Source organism: Triticum aestivum, chromosome 5A, assembly GCF_018294505.1.
Source record: "Triticum aestivum cultivar Chinese Spring chromosome 5A, IWGSC CS RefSeq v2.1, whole genome shotgun sequence".
Classification (NCBI taxonomy): Eukaryota; Viridiplantae; Streptophyta; class Magnoliopsida; order Poales; family Poaceae; genus Triticum; species Triticum aestivum.
Window position 1 is genome coordinate 453,897,996 of NC_057806.1, and position 14,643 is coordinate 453,912,638.

The following is a 14,643-nucleotide window of genomic DNA, read 5'->3' on the forward strand; positions in this document are numbered from 1 at the left end:
GTCTCTCTGATTTTCCCATCAACATATGATAGCTCATGATACAAGTCTTCGGTATGGGGGGCAATCCATCCCGTACTTGAATCATTACCACATACGCAGATAGTGAATCACGTATTCTAACACTTGGGCATCCTCACAAGCATTGCAGAACTTCTCTTCTCCACGAACTGGGTTCGGGTAAATCCATTTGTTCTGCAAGCCAAACAAAATCTCTATCGCTTCTTCACAACTCTCGGGTTTACGTAACCTCCTATGGAACGCCTGCTGATGAAATCACAGCTTCCTTCAGAATTATTATTTCTTCAACAAGATTGTGCTTGTTTCCTTATCAAACCCTGGGTCCTGTGGGTTATGGCCCACTTCAACACTTGTATATCTTTAACTCATCCTTGGAGTTACTATTGTTCCATATTCCAACATTATATCTCCTTTAAATCCAATAGTACTTCATTACCTCATACTCTTGGGGTAACCATCATAACTAAAACCAAACTCCAACTCATTTGTCCAAACTCCACTCTATGGAATACATTTTCCTTTCCACTGGTCTAGTGTTCACACAGACAAGTATCGCCAAAAAAATGCACTGGTTCATCCATAATTCTCTTCATATCAAATCCTTTATTACATCCTTAACCACTACTCAAAACTCAAATTTCAAAAGTACTCTATTACAAAAGCTGCCACCCACATAGTTTGGTATGGTCAAGCATTACTTCCATCTTTATTCATTTGTCCTTCTTGAAGATACTTCAGTCCCACTAGAATTGTGCGATGTGATCCTTCAAATCATCGATGTTTTGCTTCATCGTGGTGGCCATGAGCTTCATCTCCATCATCTCTGCATGCACCTCCCTCAGGTATTCCTGAGTGTGACGGAGTCTTGCTTCTAGTATTTCTCCAATCTGACGTATGGCTTCCATAGCAGCTTCACGAACAGAGTCGAAGAATGTTGCTCGTGGTACTTGAGAAATGAAAAAGTATTTCCCCATAGTCTTTGGGCAAACTCCCTTCACACGGTGGAGGTGTACCTCCACGTACCAAAGTTCAACTCCATTCTCCATGAAAGGATAACCCTTGTAGACTACATCTCCTTCAAGATGAATATGCTTCATCATGTCCTTCAGGATTTTTGGGTAATCCTGATCACTAGTCAGGGTCATGATCGTTTCCGGGCCCTTGAGAAAAGACTCGTAAAGGGTTGTCATCTGCAGGCATAAGATAGAAGGGTACTCGGTATAATGTATGTATTTCCTCGGGTGAAATGTGGTTATTTTTCTGGGAAAAGTTTGAGGTCAGCTTGTCCATTGGTTGAAGGTTTTAGTCTGAGTGAGATAATGAGAGAGGTACTCACAATAAACAAACAACTCATGACACTTCATATGAGATTCCAACCACATCAACTTTTATTGCTTCACGACCATTACAATTCCATTTCACAACTCAACTCAACATCCCCAACGAAAATAAAAGTGCATCCCAATTTATTACATGCTTTATTCCAATATCAAGATCTCAACTACTCTGCTCAAGCTCTCCTCGGGTCTGAACATTATCTGGCAAAATGTCCTACTCCTTTGCAGCGTAAACAAATGACTTCAGATAAATCCAGGGGCTTCCTGGTGGTTATCTTGGCTCCTTGGGTTCTTGGCTTCCTTGTTGGGCATTTGCTAGCGTAATGACCTAAATCCTTGCACCTGTAACAAGTGATTTGACTCAGGTCCTTTTCTGCAGAAATTGGGTTGTTCTGGGGATACATGCTCTTTCTCTTCCTCGACTTCTTCATTCCAATCAATTCCTCTATCTCTTGTCGATCAAACTCCACTTCTTCCGTCGGGAAGTTTCCCAGATACTCTTGGCTTTCCTTCGTGCAATACTGTGAAAAATGTCCTTCTTCTCCACATGAATAGCAAGCATTGGAGTAAAATCTGTTTAGGCTTTCTCCATCAGGGTCGTCAACATCTTCTTTCATCACCAGTTTTCTTAAACTTTCCCCGAGGGCTTCTTTCACTGCTTCCTTCTGCTGCTTGGTAATTTCTTGTACCTTGGGATAAATATGACACTGGGCAGGGTAGTGCGTAGTTCCTTCACACAAGAAACAAGTAACCTTCATGGTTAGACATTCTTCAGCTTGGTGATTTCCTTCACAATGAGGGCATCCATCCTTGTGTTCTTCATGGGTATGTCCTATCTCACCACAAATCTTGCATGCACAAGGTTTCTTCATTTTATTGCCATAGGGCTTCTGAATAAGACGAGATCTCAATAGAGTCATCTTGAATTCCTCCCAATTTTTTGCTCTATTACATCCTTGTATGGCCTGATGCATTTTCCACCAGGTTGCAACACTTTTTGCAAAGTACTGAAGAGCGTATTGAACCTCATACTTCCTTGCAACCAAATTGCTCCTGAAGTGATTCTCCATGTTTTGAATCCATAGCTCTGCCTCCAACTGAGTGATCGGTCCAGAGAATACAAGTCCATCTTCATTCATCATCTATTGGGTCCAAGGGTTTTGGGATGAGATAAGAGGGATAGAGAGATACACACAATACACACAATATAGTTTTGAAAATAAGTTTTATTTGTGGCTGTCAGGAAAAACATCAAACAATGACAGCTCACAAACATCGCATCTAACGTGAGTATACAACAGGGGTTTGGTCCTCTAAAGTTCATATAAATCTTGGAATTCTTCAGTGTCTTCAAATTCTTCGAGTCTTCGACTGTTGTAGCTTCAACTCTTCTAATGTATGTTGAAGTCCTCTTTTACACTGAAGTGGTCCTCATTTGTCTGATATCTTGCCTTCCTCGGAGTGGTATCATCAGTTGATCCTTTGTGTGGTCAAAGGGAAAAGGGGTATGGTCTAAGTATTTGAGGTAAAAGCAAAGATTTGATAAAGCTCAGAAAATAATAGAGGTAAAGGATCTTTTTGAAAATTAAGTTTTAGAGAAATCCTTTCCTAAGGGCTTTCCAGTTTCTAGGGTCACGTCCTATAGTCAACATGTGCTCTGTACCATCTCTGTAGCGACACGACCTCAAACGGTCAAGCCTCTGTGTATCTGTGCCATCCCTGGATCGGTATGTTGGCACACACAGTACATCAATGTATATATCAAAGTGCAATCACATGTATAAATAACATAAAACTGATATATACCTCATAAGTCTCAGCGGACACAAACACAAGGGTGTGGAGTCCATCAACGCCAACGGCAGGTTGAGTTTAGACCATAACCCTACAACGTAACTCTTACTCGTCGTAGAAAAGTCCCCACAACATAAGACATTGCAGCCCTGTAGGTCAGTACATTGAATGTACTGGCAAGTCACATCATAAGAATAATGAACCTATTTGTACATGCAATTTGGCTGGTGGAAAGCTCTAAGTTTAGTTTTTGCATAAAGCTAGTTTTTCCCTAGAATAAAAGATATTATTCTACCACTACTGTATAGCATAGGATGAGTTGGAAACCCCAACTAAATCCATTCCCAAAGTTTCATTTAAAACCCAATTGCTTAATTAAGAGTGATGAGATCTCCCAGCATTTCCACTACTAGATGCTCAAGTTGTCCGTAACCGGGGACACGGCTAATCGATTAGGTTTTAACACTCTGCAGAGGTTTGCGCACTTTTCCCCACAAGACTCGATCGCCTCCCTTGAAGTTCTCGCACTGCCTGGCGTTTGAGAACAGGATGACCGAGACATAGTCTTTCGAAAATGTTCCCCCTTAACCCACGGATAGGCCGGTACACCTACATCATTCTACATCTGCTAGCCCATCCCGGAAGGGGTCACACTAACTACTCAACTAAGCCAGAGCCCATATTGGCTTGTGGCTGCACACGTAAGCTTCTAGACATGAGAATACGATTGATCTCTTTGAGCCTGGGCGGACGGACCACTAGTGGTGCACCACCATGGATTTCCCATGCATGCTCCCACTGTACTTCGCCACCATTCAAACCAAACCTCCGCCCAGGTAGTTCATTAAGTTATCTTGGTTCTACTTACTACTTTGTCACTCATCTCTCACAATGAACACTTCCCAATCCACGTCTACATTGGCGAGGCAAAATTAAACTTACGCGGTGGTGACAAAGGTATATGGTTCAAACCTACCTCAATGAACTACTAGGTAACGGCATAGCCATCTGGCAACAATAAATCCTACCATGCAATCCTACCACAAAAGGACTAAGTGCATAATATAAAACATAGGTAATTGGAAGAATGGTCAAATGTGAACTTGCCTGGTAATAGTTGATGAAGATTATATCACTCTCAGAAATTTACTTAATAGAACTATCCGTCACTCTCCGATAAAAATCTATAAAGTCAAACATTGCATTCACATAAGCAATCATTTCAGAGAACCAAATAACATGCAACATGAAAAGACTCGGAAAATCCAAATGAACACACAACACACTTAACTATCAAAAGTAAATACTAAGTGCAAAACAACATAGGGCATGGGTGCCAAAAATTGTGACGTGGACCATAGTGCCTACTAGGCATACGAGTAAAACTACTATGGACAGATCCTAATGTGTGAAAAATACCGTGAGATAGGTCCAAGTGATAGGGTTTGGCAACGGTGACACGGTGCAAAAAGAATCACATCAATCGGAGCTACGGTTTAGGAGATATGGCCAGTTGAAGTTTGAATTCAAATCTGAATAAATTCAAATTTGAAATTGGCCAAAAGTTTTCAAAGTTGCTTCTCTGGATAAAGCTATTCGAGACGAACATTTTGCCGCTGGTTTCGTCGAATTTGGAGTTACGGTTAGAAAGATACAACCATTCGAAGTTTAGGGGCTAAATTGAAATTTACAGGGACTTGAATATGAAAGTTTTATTCACGACCAGGTCCCTGGCCACGTGGCGGCTTCCGGGTGGCTTAGCAGCATTCGCTGCAGAAGCTATTCGGCGAACGGTCGTAACTTAAGCAAAACAGCGGCGACGGCTAGAAAAAAATTTAAACCGGAGATCGGTTTGACTAAACCGAACGGTTTACTAAAGCCCGCGATTAACCGATCTAATTCAAATATAAAAAAACTAAACTAAGTGAACGGGGCAGTGGCTCACGGTGGCGACGATGACGAACAGGGACGGCGGCGCTGGCGTTGGCCACTGATGGGGCGGCGACTCCGGCGGTCCTCAGCAGCGGCGAAGGGGTCGGGGAGACCGGGCGCGGCATGGGCGGCGCGCTGGTGGGGTCGGCGGGCGGTGGGGCGGCCAGCGACGAGCGGAGGGAGGCGACGGCGTCTGGAGCTTCGGTGAGGACGCAGGTCGTCGGGGTGGCGTCTCCGGCGACCTAGGGACAGGAGGAGGATGTCAACGAGATGCGCTTTGACTCGGGCAACATATTGAAGAAGAAGACGGAGGCCGGGGTGGCTCACGGGCGACGAAATCCTCCGGTGAACTAGCACGGCTCCGGCGAGATCCAAGCGGCAACTGCGGCGGCTGCGGGGAGCTAGGGACGACATGGAGTGGCAGAATGGAGAGAGGAGGACGAGGGGCTTTTATAGGCGCGGGGAGGGGCTACGGAGTCGCGAGGATAAGCTCATCCGCGAGGGCTTCGCCCGGCGGTTTCGGCGTGCGGGCGCGGCTTCCTGATCCCATGCAGGGCGAGCGGGAGGTTAGGGGCGATGGGGCAGGGCCCCATGTGTCAGCGTCACTGCTTGCGAAGGGAGCAGAGGCGGGTGAGCGGGCGAAGAGGAGCGCAGGCGAGCGAGGCGTAAGGCCTCGGGCGCTGCTGGGCCAGCTCGGTGCGCTGGCTGGCTCTTGGGCCGAAGGCCATGGGCCGGCTGGCGGGCGCGCGTGTGTGTTTTTTGTTTTTTTTTTTCAGAAAGGAGACTCCAACAGAAGTAAATTAAATAAAAAAATATACATAGGCATATCATATATCAAAATGTTCAGAAAAATACCCCGAATAAGATGAACTGTTTTTCAAATTCAACTAAATTCCAAAAAAAAATCATAAAAGTCAAACGGTGCTACTGTTGCTTTTAAAATCAATGAAAATCATTTTTAAAATAGCAAAATGATTTCAAATTTATTTTCTCCTAATTTTCCATTGAAGGGAATCATTTTACCCTTATTTCCATTCATTTATCTTTAGGAGAAAAATAATTTGAATTAAAACTAGATAACTTCCAAGAGGATTTTGAATTTCAAATTTCAAACAACTTCAAACGGAAAATGAGTTCCAAATAACTTCAAAGTGACTTCCAAATTATTTATTTGAAACACCCAACTCTCTTTATTCAATTTTGAAGAAGTCATTTTATGAACTCATTGAGTTGCTTAAAGTTTCTAAATTTGAAATATTTCAAAAAGGAAATTCAAATCATTTTCAAACCCCTTTTCATTTCTTTAAATGGAAGAAGTCATATCATCTTCACTCTAGGGTTTTGTGATGATATGAATTTGAATTCAGGAAGATCAAAAATGCAAGATGAAAGTTTTGGGAAAGTCCTTTTATTCCCTCTCATTCAACTTTCAAAAAGTTTCAATTTCCACTCAGTTTCACACAATCAATCACACAAAAATCAAATAAACAATCACAATTATTTATTTAATATAACATTCCAAAATTTAGAATTTTGGGATGTTACAAATTAACTCCTCGTCCCATTGGCCATCAGCAGGGTTTATCAAATCATTCACCATTGTAAGCATAATATTACCTCTTGGAGTCAAAATTCTCCTATCCGGGCTAGATGGGACCCATGGATCAATCCATATGTTAACTTTCTCCCCTGATCCAATGCGCCAAATGTACCCACATTTGAAAGTAGCAATTCCCGCAAGAATGCTTTGCCATGTAAAAGAAGAGACCTTCTTTGGACCGGCTTGGAGGATATCAATATTTGGGAAATACTTCTTCTTAAGGATCCCGTCACAAATAGAATCTGGATATATAATTAATCTCTAGCTTTGTTTGGCAAGGAGTGCTAAGTTGAAAGAATAAAGGTCTTTGAACCCTATTCCACCATCAGACTTCGGGGCACAAAGCTTCCACCAAGAAAACCAATGTAATTTTTTATTCTCCTCCTTATCTCCCCACCAAAACCGTGCAATCACATCTGTGATATCTTTGCATACTCCCTTTGGCAGACAAAAAACAGACATAGCAAATACAGGTATGGCTGAGCAACAACCTTTAACAAGACTTCCTTCCCTCATGTAGAAAGTTGTTTTTCCATCCAACCTTTCAATAGTTTTTAATCTTCTCACAGAAGTGCTTAAAACAATCACTTCTATCTGCTCCAACCATAGCCGACAGGCCCAAGTATTTATCTGAAAGTGCTTGAGTGGTGATGTGTACCTCACAAATTTCATCTCTAGCTTGATCATTAGTATTTGGGCTAAAGAAAACACTGGATTTACCCAAACCTACAAATTGTCCTGAATTTTCACAATAGATATCCAACACATGCTGTAAGGAAGTTGCATTTAACATGTCTACTTTCATGAGAATCAGAGAATCGTCAGTAAATAAAAGATGTGAGACTGATGGTGCATTCCTGCACACTCTTATCCCATCGATGCCACCAACTTCTTTTTCATCTGCACAAATCAGGAAAAAAATGATAATGGGTCACCTTGCCGAATTCCCGTTGATGGTGTAAACATGTTAGTCTCTTGTGAATTGAAGCGCACTCTGTATTTGACTGAGCTAACACAAGCCATGAGTTAGTTGCTGCCTAGATGTTCCAAAAAGCCCCTGTATGATTTTTTTGAGAAAAAAAGCCCATGTATGTGATCACACGTATTTTGCCATCAAGGCCCTTGGCACCAAGAGGCCCGTAAAGCCCAAAGCCCATCCTAACCGACATCGAGAAGCCTCTCCCGGCGGCCCCGCCTCCTCCTCACCTCCGCTGGTTCCACACACATCCATCGCAAATTGCCCACCTCTGTTCCCCCCAAATCGAATCCCCAACCCCGACCTAATCGGCGATCCGTCCGTCGCCATGTCTCGCACCGGGAGCCGCCTCGCGTCCGCCGTGGTGCGCCTCCCCGGTCGCTCCCGGGTCTCCGCCTCGCCCTCCCCTCGCCGCCGCTCCCTGTCCCCGTCGCCCTCCCCGCGCCGCCAGCGCCGCCGCGACCGGTCCCCCATCCCCTCCCGCGACCGCCGCGGCGAGAGGTCCCCCGTCCCGTTCCGCGACCGCCGCCGCGACCGATCCCCTAGCCCCTACCGCGACCGCCGCCGCGACCGGTCCCCTAGCCCCTTCCGTGACCGCCGCCGCCAGTGGTCGCCCTACCACAATGAGCGCGGTCGGGACATGGACCGGGTTCGGGACGTGGAGCCCCCGGCGCGCCGTGGCGGCGGTGGGGGAGGCGAATGGTCCGCCTCCGATGACGACGACGAGGATCTCAAGGGCCTCACCTACTTCGAGTACCGCCGCGTCAAGCGCCAGAAGCTCCGCAAAAGCCTGAAGAAGTGCATCTGGAAAGTCACGCCCAGCCCTCCTCGCCGTGACGACGAGGCCGACGAGTACCAGTACAGTGAGGAGGAGGAGGAGAAGGACAAGAAGGAATCGCCCAAGAAGGAGTCATCTGAGAAGAGCGATGAGGAGGAGAACAAGGATTCGTCGGAATCTGAGTCCGATGAGTCTGGTAGCTTATCTGATTCCAGTGAATCAGATTATTGTAGGAAGAAAAAGAAAGGGCGTAAGGGCAGACGTTCTAGCAGCAAGCGCAACAAGCGTGCCCATCGTCGCCACAGGAAGTCTGATATGGAGAGTGAGAGTGATAGCAAGGTCGATGAGGATTCAGAGGGTTCCGATGACTCTGAAGATTCTAGGGATAAGAGAAGGAGCAAGAGATCGCGGAGGCACAAGAAGTCTAAGAGGAGGGGACGGAGCTCTAGGAGGAAGAAGAGTAAGAGTCTGGATGTACCGTCTGATGTTAGCTCCGAGGAGGTGGAGGTGTTAGTCTCTAGCCCTATCTCAACGGACAGCAAGAAAATGGGCAAGAGCTCAAGGAAGAAGAGTAGCAGTCAGTCTGATTCTGAAGATTCGATCCCTTCTGATGCCATCATTGATGAAAAGGAAATTGAAGAGACAGATGAGCCTGAGATTGACCCAGAGGCAATTAAGTTCAAGGAAATGCTTGAGGCCCAGAAGAAGGCTGCACTGGAGAATGAGATGCCGGTTGGACCGATGCCACTCCCGCGTGCTGATGGTCATATTAGCTATGGTGGTGCACTCAGACCTGGTGAAGGTGATGCCATTGCACAGTATGTACAGCAGGGGAAGCGTATCCCACGGCGTGGTGAGGTTGGTCTGTCTGCAGATGAGATTCAGAAGTTCGAAGATTTGGGGTATGTGATGAGTGGAAGCAGGCACCAGAGGATGAATGCTATCCGTATAAGAAAGGAAAACCAGGTTTATAGTGCAGAGGATAAGAGAGCACTGGCCATGTTTAACTACGAGGAGAAGTCAAAGAGAGAGCACAAGGTTATGGCTGATTTGCAGCGCTTGGTTTCAAGAACCATTGGCCAAGAGACAGGACCTTCACATGATCCATTTGCTGCTACAGATGACTGAGTAATTATTTCTAGCTATTTTACAAAGAAATGGTTGCCACTAATAGTTATGCATGTTTTTCCTGTAGTACTAGTGATGTCGAGTTTGCATTTGTAACTTCTGTTTTGTGTCGACTGTACTTAGCTTATGCTTATCAGATATTACTCTTTTGTTCTATATGTGGTCATGATTGTTGTCATGTTTGTCAAGCTGCTTGGTTTACCACACTATGATTTGTATAGGATTTATTTTCCAACGATAAGATAGAATGGCCATTTTTTTCCTTTTTGTATTTTTGAATGTGAAAGACAGTACAGTTATTGTTTAGGATCAGAATTGTTATAGCATGCAAGGGGTGCTTGGGTACTGCGGGTCTTCTTTGGCACTTACGGATTTCAAATAAATCTTCACTATCTGAAACCGAATTTTGTTAACATCTACTCCCTCCGTTCCAAAATAGGTGACCGGCGGTGTGGTAGAGGTGGAGTAGCAGGACACGTTGATGCCCAGAGGATCCGTGTTATCCTATGCTTATGCGTATGTGTGCCCTTGTATTTGTGGTGACGCCTTGAGGACAAAGTACAGCTCAAATCATTGTCAGTTAGCTACTGTGCTCGTTTTTTGTTACACGCAAGCGCTCTGGTCACGTCACGCTCGTACTCTACATCCCCCCAACTATTCAGACAGCAAATGTGATCGAAAATATACTTCCTTTGCGAACGTTCGCTGAGAGGGCTAAGGCCGCGCTTGGATTGTCGTTTTCCAGCGGTTTACACGCGGGAAAAATACGCCCGTAACAAAAACCTAAAATCTTAAAAATGCACGCGCACTATTTGGCAAGACCGAGCGGCCGGCTCCTAGCCGCACGATCTCTCGGTGTCGTCCCACCTGCAGGTGCTACTTGGTCGGGGGAGACACTCGCTACGCGACATGCGATTACTCTCTCGTCCTTTTTTCTCGACTGATTCCCTCCCGCGGCGCTGCCCCTGCTTCTCGCCTTCCTTCCCCATGGTGCCGCCCTGCTGCTCTCCTTCCCTTCCTTCCCATGGCGCCGCCCTGCTGCTCTCCTTCCCTTCCTCCCCATGGCGCCCCTGCTGCTCTCCTTCCCTTCCTTCCCATGGCTCTGCCCTGCTCTTCCCCTTCCTCCCCATGGCGCCCGCCTGCTCCTTCCCTTCCTCGCCATAGTCGACGTTGCTGCTGCTGCAGATGGCTGGGCCAAGGACGACGGAGCGGCTGCCGTAGAGGGCGGCCTGTGCGGCGCGGCCAAGAACGACGGTCCAGGCCACCACAGCATCATCGACAACCTGTCTCGTTGCTCCTTCCCCAACCAGATCCAGCCCCCTCACGGCCATGATGAACACATAGTCAGAGAATCTTCAGATCCCCAACCAGGTTCGTCCCTGTGGATTAACATCCATGGATCTGTAGTTCATCTGCTAGGGGAAGGTAGAGCACTAGCCCCAGCGGCTTTTCACATGATTTTTGCTGATTTTGAGAGGGGGAATTGCTATGTGTAGTCAGTCTGTTTTTTTGTGCAACTAGCGCGCCGTTCCTGTGCAATTTATCATAGCCACTAGCCAAATTTGTAAGTCAGTTTTTTGGTGTTAGTTCTGTGCAACTAGGGATGCCTCCCTGTGCAACTAGGGTGCCTTCATGTGCAATCTATTACATCTGGTAGCCAAATTTTGTAAGCAAACTAGGCAAAGTAAATTTTGTTTTCTGTATATCATTTTTTGGTGTTAGTTCTGTGCAACTAGGGGTTCCTTCACAATCTATCATATCTTTGTAGCCCAATTTGTAAGGAAACTAGGCAAATAATTTTCATTATCTGTATATCAGTTTTTGGTGTCAGTTCTGTGCAACTTGGGGAGCCTTCCTGTGCAATCTATCATATCTTCTAGCCAAATTTGTAAGCAAACTAGGCAAATAATTTTATTTTAGTTCTGTGCAACTAGGGCCTGGGATCCTGCGCAACTAGGGATACATTACTGTGCAACCATAGGAAATGTGCCTGGTAGTGAAACAGAGGTTCATATTTTCTTTTTCTTTTTATCCTATGGCCATTTATTTTATGCTCCTTTCTTTTACCCTCTGAGTAGTTCAATATTTTTTGTTCATTGTAGGGTTCTCCAAATAGGACCTCTCGGCGGAACTCAAAATGGGCGGCGAAGCGGCAACCACATGGTGCTGATAATGACGGGGATGGAGAGGATGATGATGTGTCCCAGAGAGTATATAAATGAGCTGGCATCCTCAGGCTTTTTCTAGTTGCACAAGAGTACCTGATTAGTTGGCATCCTCAACATTTCTAGTTGCACAATACCATCCAACTAGTTGCATCCTTAGTCTTTTTGTAGCTGCGTTGACACCCTCTTCTTCTAGAAGCCTGAAACCTGAATGTGCAATTTTTTGATGGGTCATGCAAGTGCTGAATATATCTTTTCCCAAGAGTATCTAATTAATTGGCATCCTCAAGATTTATAGTTGCACAAGAGTATTCAATTAGTTGGCATCCTCAACATTTCTAGTTGCACAGGAGTATTTAATTAGTTGGCATCCTGAGCATTTTCTAGTTACACAATAGCATCTAACTAGTTGACATCCTCAGTCTTTCTAGTTGCACAAGAGTAACTATTTTAGTTGGCATCCTCTGCATTTTGTAGTTGCACAACTAACATAATATCAAGTTGGCATCATCAACATATTTTATCCGGTTTTTTAAAGGACAACAAATATTTTTTTATGCAGTGTTAACTAATCACCTTTGGCACCTTTTGTTTGCAAAAACTCAGGTGATCACGTCAGAATGTGATCACCTTTGGCACCGTTTTCGGATGACAGGAAATAGAATTTCATCTCCTTTTCTATTTCACTTTTAGTATATAGAACATCCTATAGAACATATTTCCCCTGTTGCAATAGAACATATTGATGTTCAGTTGGCAGGAGAACTAATTGCACACACGATGATGTTTGTTGGCTTGTAATGCAGTCTACTTGCACACACAATAATGTTTAGTTGGTAGGAAAACTAGTTGCACACACAAATGCTCAGTTGACTTGTAATGTAGTCTAGTCGCACACACATTGATGTTTAGTTGGCAGGACTAGTTACACACACATATACTCAGTTGGCGCGGCAATGTAGTCTAGTTGCACACACATTGATATTTAGTTGGCAAAACTATTGGCACACACATATGCTTAGTTGGCGTGACAATGTAGTCTCGTTGCACACACATTGATGTTTAGTTGGCAGGACTAGTTACACACATATACTCAGTTGGCGTGGTAATGTAGTCTAGTTACACACACATTAATGTTTACAGGTGAGACCCTCAAGATGCACATCTCACTAGCTGGGTTGGATGGAAAGGGGTGCTAGCAATGAAAACTACACATCCACGGATATGAGGAAAGTTACACATGCACATCAACCGTTAGGTAGTTGGCTGGGAGGACAGTTTTCGAAGTTGCACATCCACTGCTTGGCAGTTGGCCGAGGTAGCAAACAGTAAAAATTGCACTTCCAACTAGAGGAGAAAAGTTGCACATCGACTACTAAGCGGTTGGCTGGGGACAGCAGACATAGTTGCACATCTCACTTGATAGTGGGTAGTTTGAGGTGAGGTGTCATCATTGAAAACTGCACATCCATGGATAAAGAAAAAGTTGCACATCGACTATTAGGTAGTTGCACATCAACAACTAGCCAGTTGCACAAAACGGGGACAAAATTGCACAAAAAAAAGTTTATCGAAACATATCCATGTGGGATCTAGTTTCGAAGAGCACATCGCGAGGATTTCAGCAGTGAAAGCGGATCTTAATTTTGACTTTTCGTTCAAAAGTTATGGCCTTTCTAAAAAATTTAAATCTGAATTAAATGCGTTCACACATGTTCGTGTGTGTGCTTTTGCAATTCTGGTTAAACATGTCGTGTAGTCTTTGTCTTTTTCTGGCTAGGAGGACAAAATAATTCCTAATTTGTTTGATTAAGACAAAAACATACTAAAAATGGAGAGGCCGCCACGGATTCCTATCGAGCGCCCAGCCGCTCGGTAGACACGTCCTAACAAAAAACCAGGGATCTGCTTGCAATGACGTTTTTCGATCGTAAACTTTACGCCTGAATTCACGTCACGCTTGTAATCCGCCGGTAATCCGGCCGTTTCTAGAACACCGCTTGGTCTGTTGTTTTTCCTCGTATCCACAGCAGACGCAAGCTCCATAGCGGCTCGATAGGAACACGCCGAGGCCGCCACCGACGCCTAGCGTCTGGCTCCACCACCATGGATGCACACCGCCGAGCTTCGGGCCGCCGCCGCCGGAGCATAAAAGTGTCGTACATGGAAAGGAGATGCACGACATGGTGGCGGCTGGCCTTCCCCTCCTTGGAGTACATGGAGTCTGTCGATACGTTTTACGAGTGAATCTTGCAAAGCATGATGTTGCCGCCTCCGGTCTCCGGCGAGATGCCACGCTCACCCATGATCCACCCTTTGATTCTGCCTAATTTGAGTACTAGGCTGTAGCCACAGGCTGTAGCCTAGTGGCAAGGGTGGGCGATGGCTCATCCCGCGACCAAGGGTTCGAACACTGTCAGGGTCGAATTTTCCAATGCCTCATCCTAGGTGGGCTTCATTTATAAAACTATGTCTTGGATGCTGGTGTTTATGGATCTCCTTTTTTGATTGTGCCTAATTTCATGCCAGCACTGCTGCAAGCCAGATGCCAAATTTCAATACTATTGTTACACCCCAGCCCCTGCCAGATGCCAAATTTCAATACCATTGTTACACCCCAGCCCCTGCTGCTATATATACTGGACCAATTGTTAGAGCTCACGCAAGTCAATTGAATTACCAGATATTTTCGTTTCTTGGTAACGATTTCAATGTTCATGAGAATATGATGTTGCTTAAATCGGATACATTTGTTTTACAAATGAAGGGCTTAGCTTGGACAAAAAAGATGAACCTTGGAGTAAGTTCAAGCATGGAGATGATGGCATGCGCAAGGGGAACAAGAATGAAGTTTCAAGTGATAATTTCAGGACTTTGAAGCCACCATAATAAGCGCATGAAGACTTGAACGAAAT

General features: G+C 45.0%; 1 protein-coding gene across 1 annotated transcript; it reads left to right on the plus strand.

Annotated features, from left to right (window-relative positions):
• The first annotated feature begins 7,879 nt into the window (after positions 1-7,879).
• Positions 7,880-9,751, plus strand: LOC123103960 (NF-kappa-B-activating protein-like). Its single transcript, XM_044525665.1, has one exon. The coding sequence runs from the start codon at positions 7,986-7,988 to the stop codon at positions 9,561-9,563; it is 1,578 nt and encodes a 525-aa protein (XP_044381600.1). The 5' UTR covers positions 7,880-7,985; the 3' UTR covers positions 9,564-9,751.
• Positions 9,752-14,643: the final 4,892 nt, after the last annotated feature.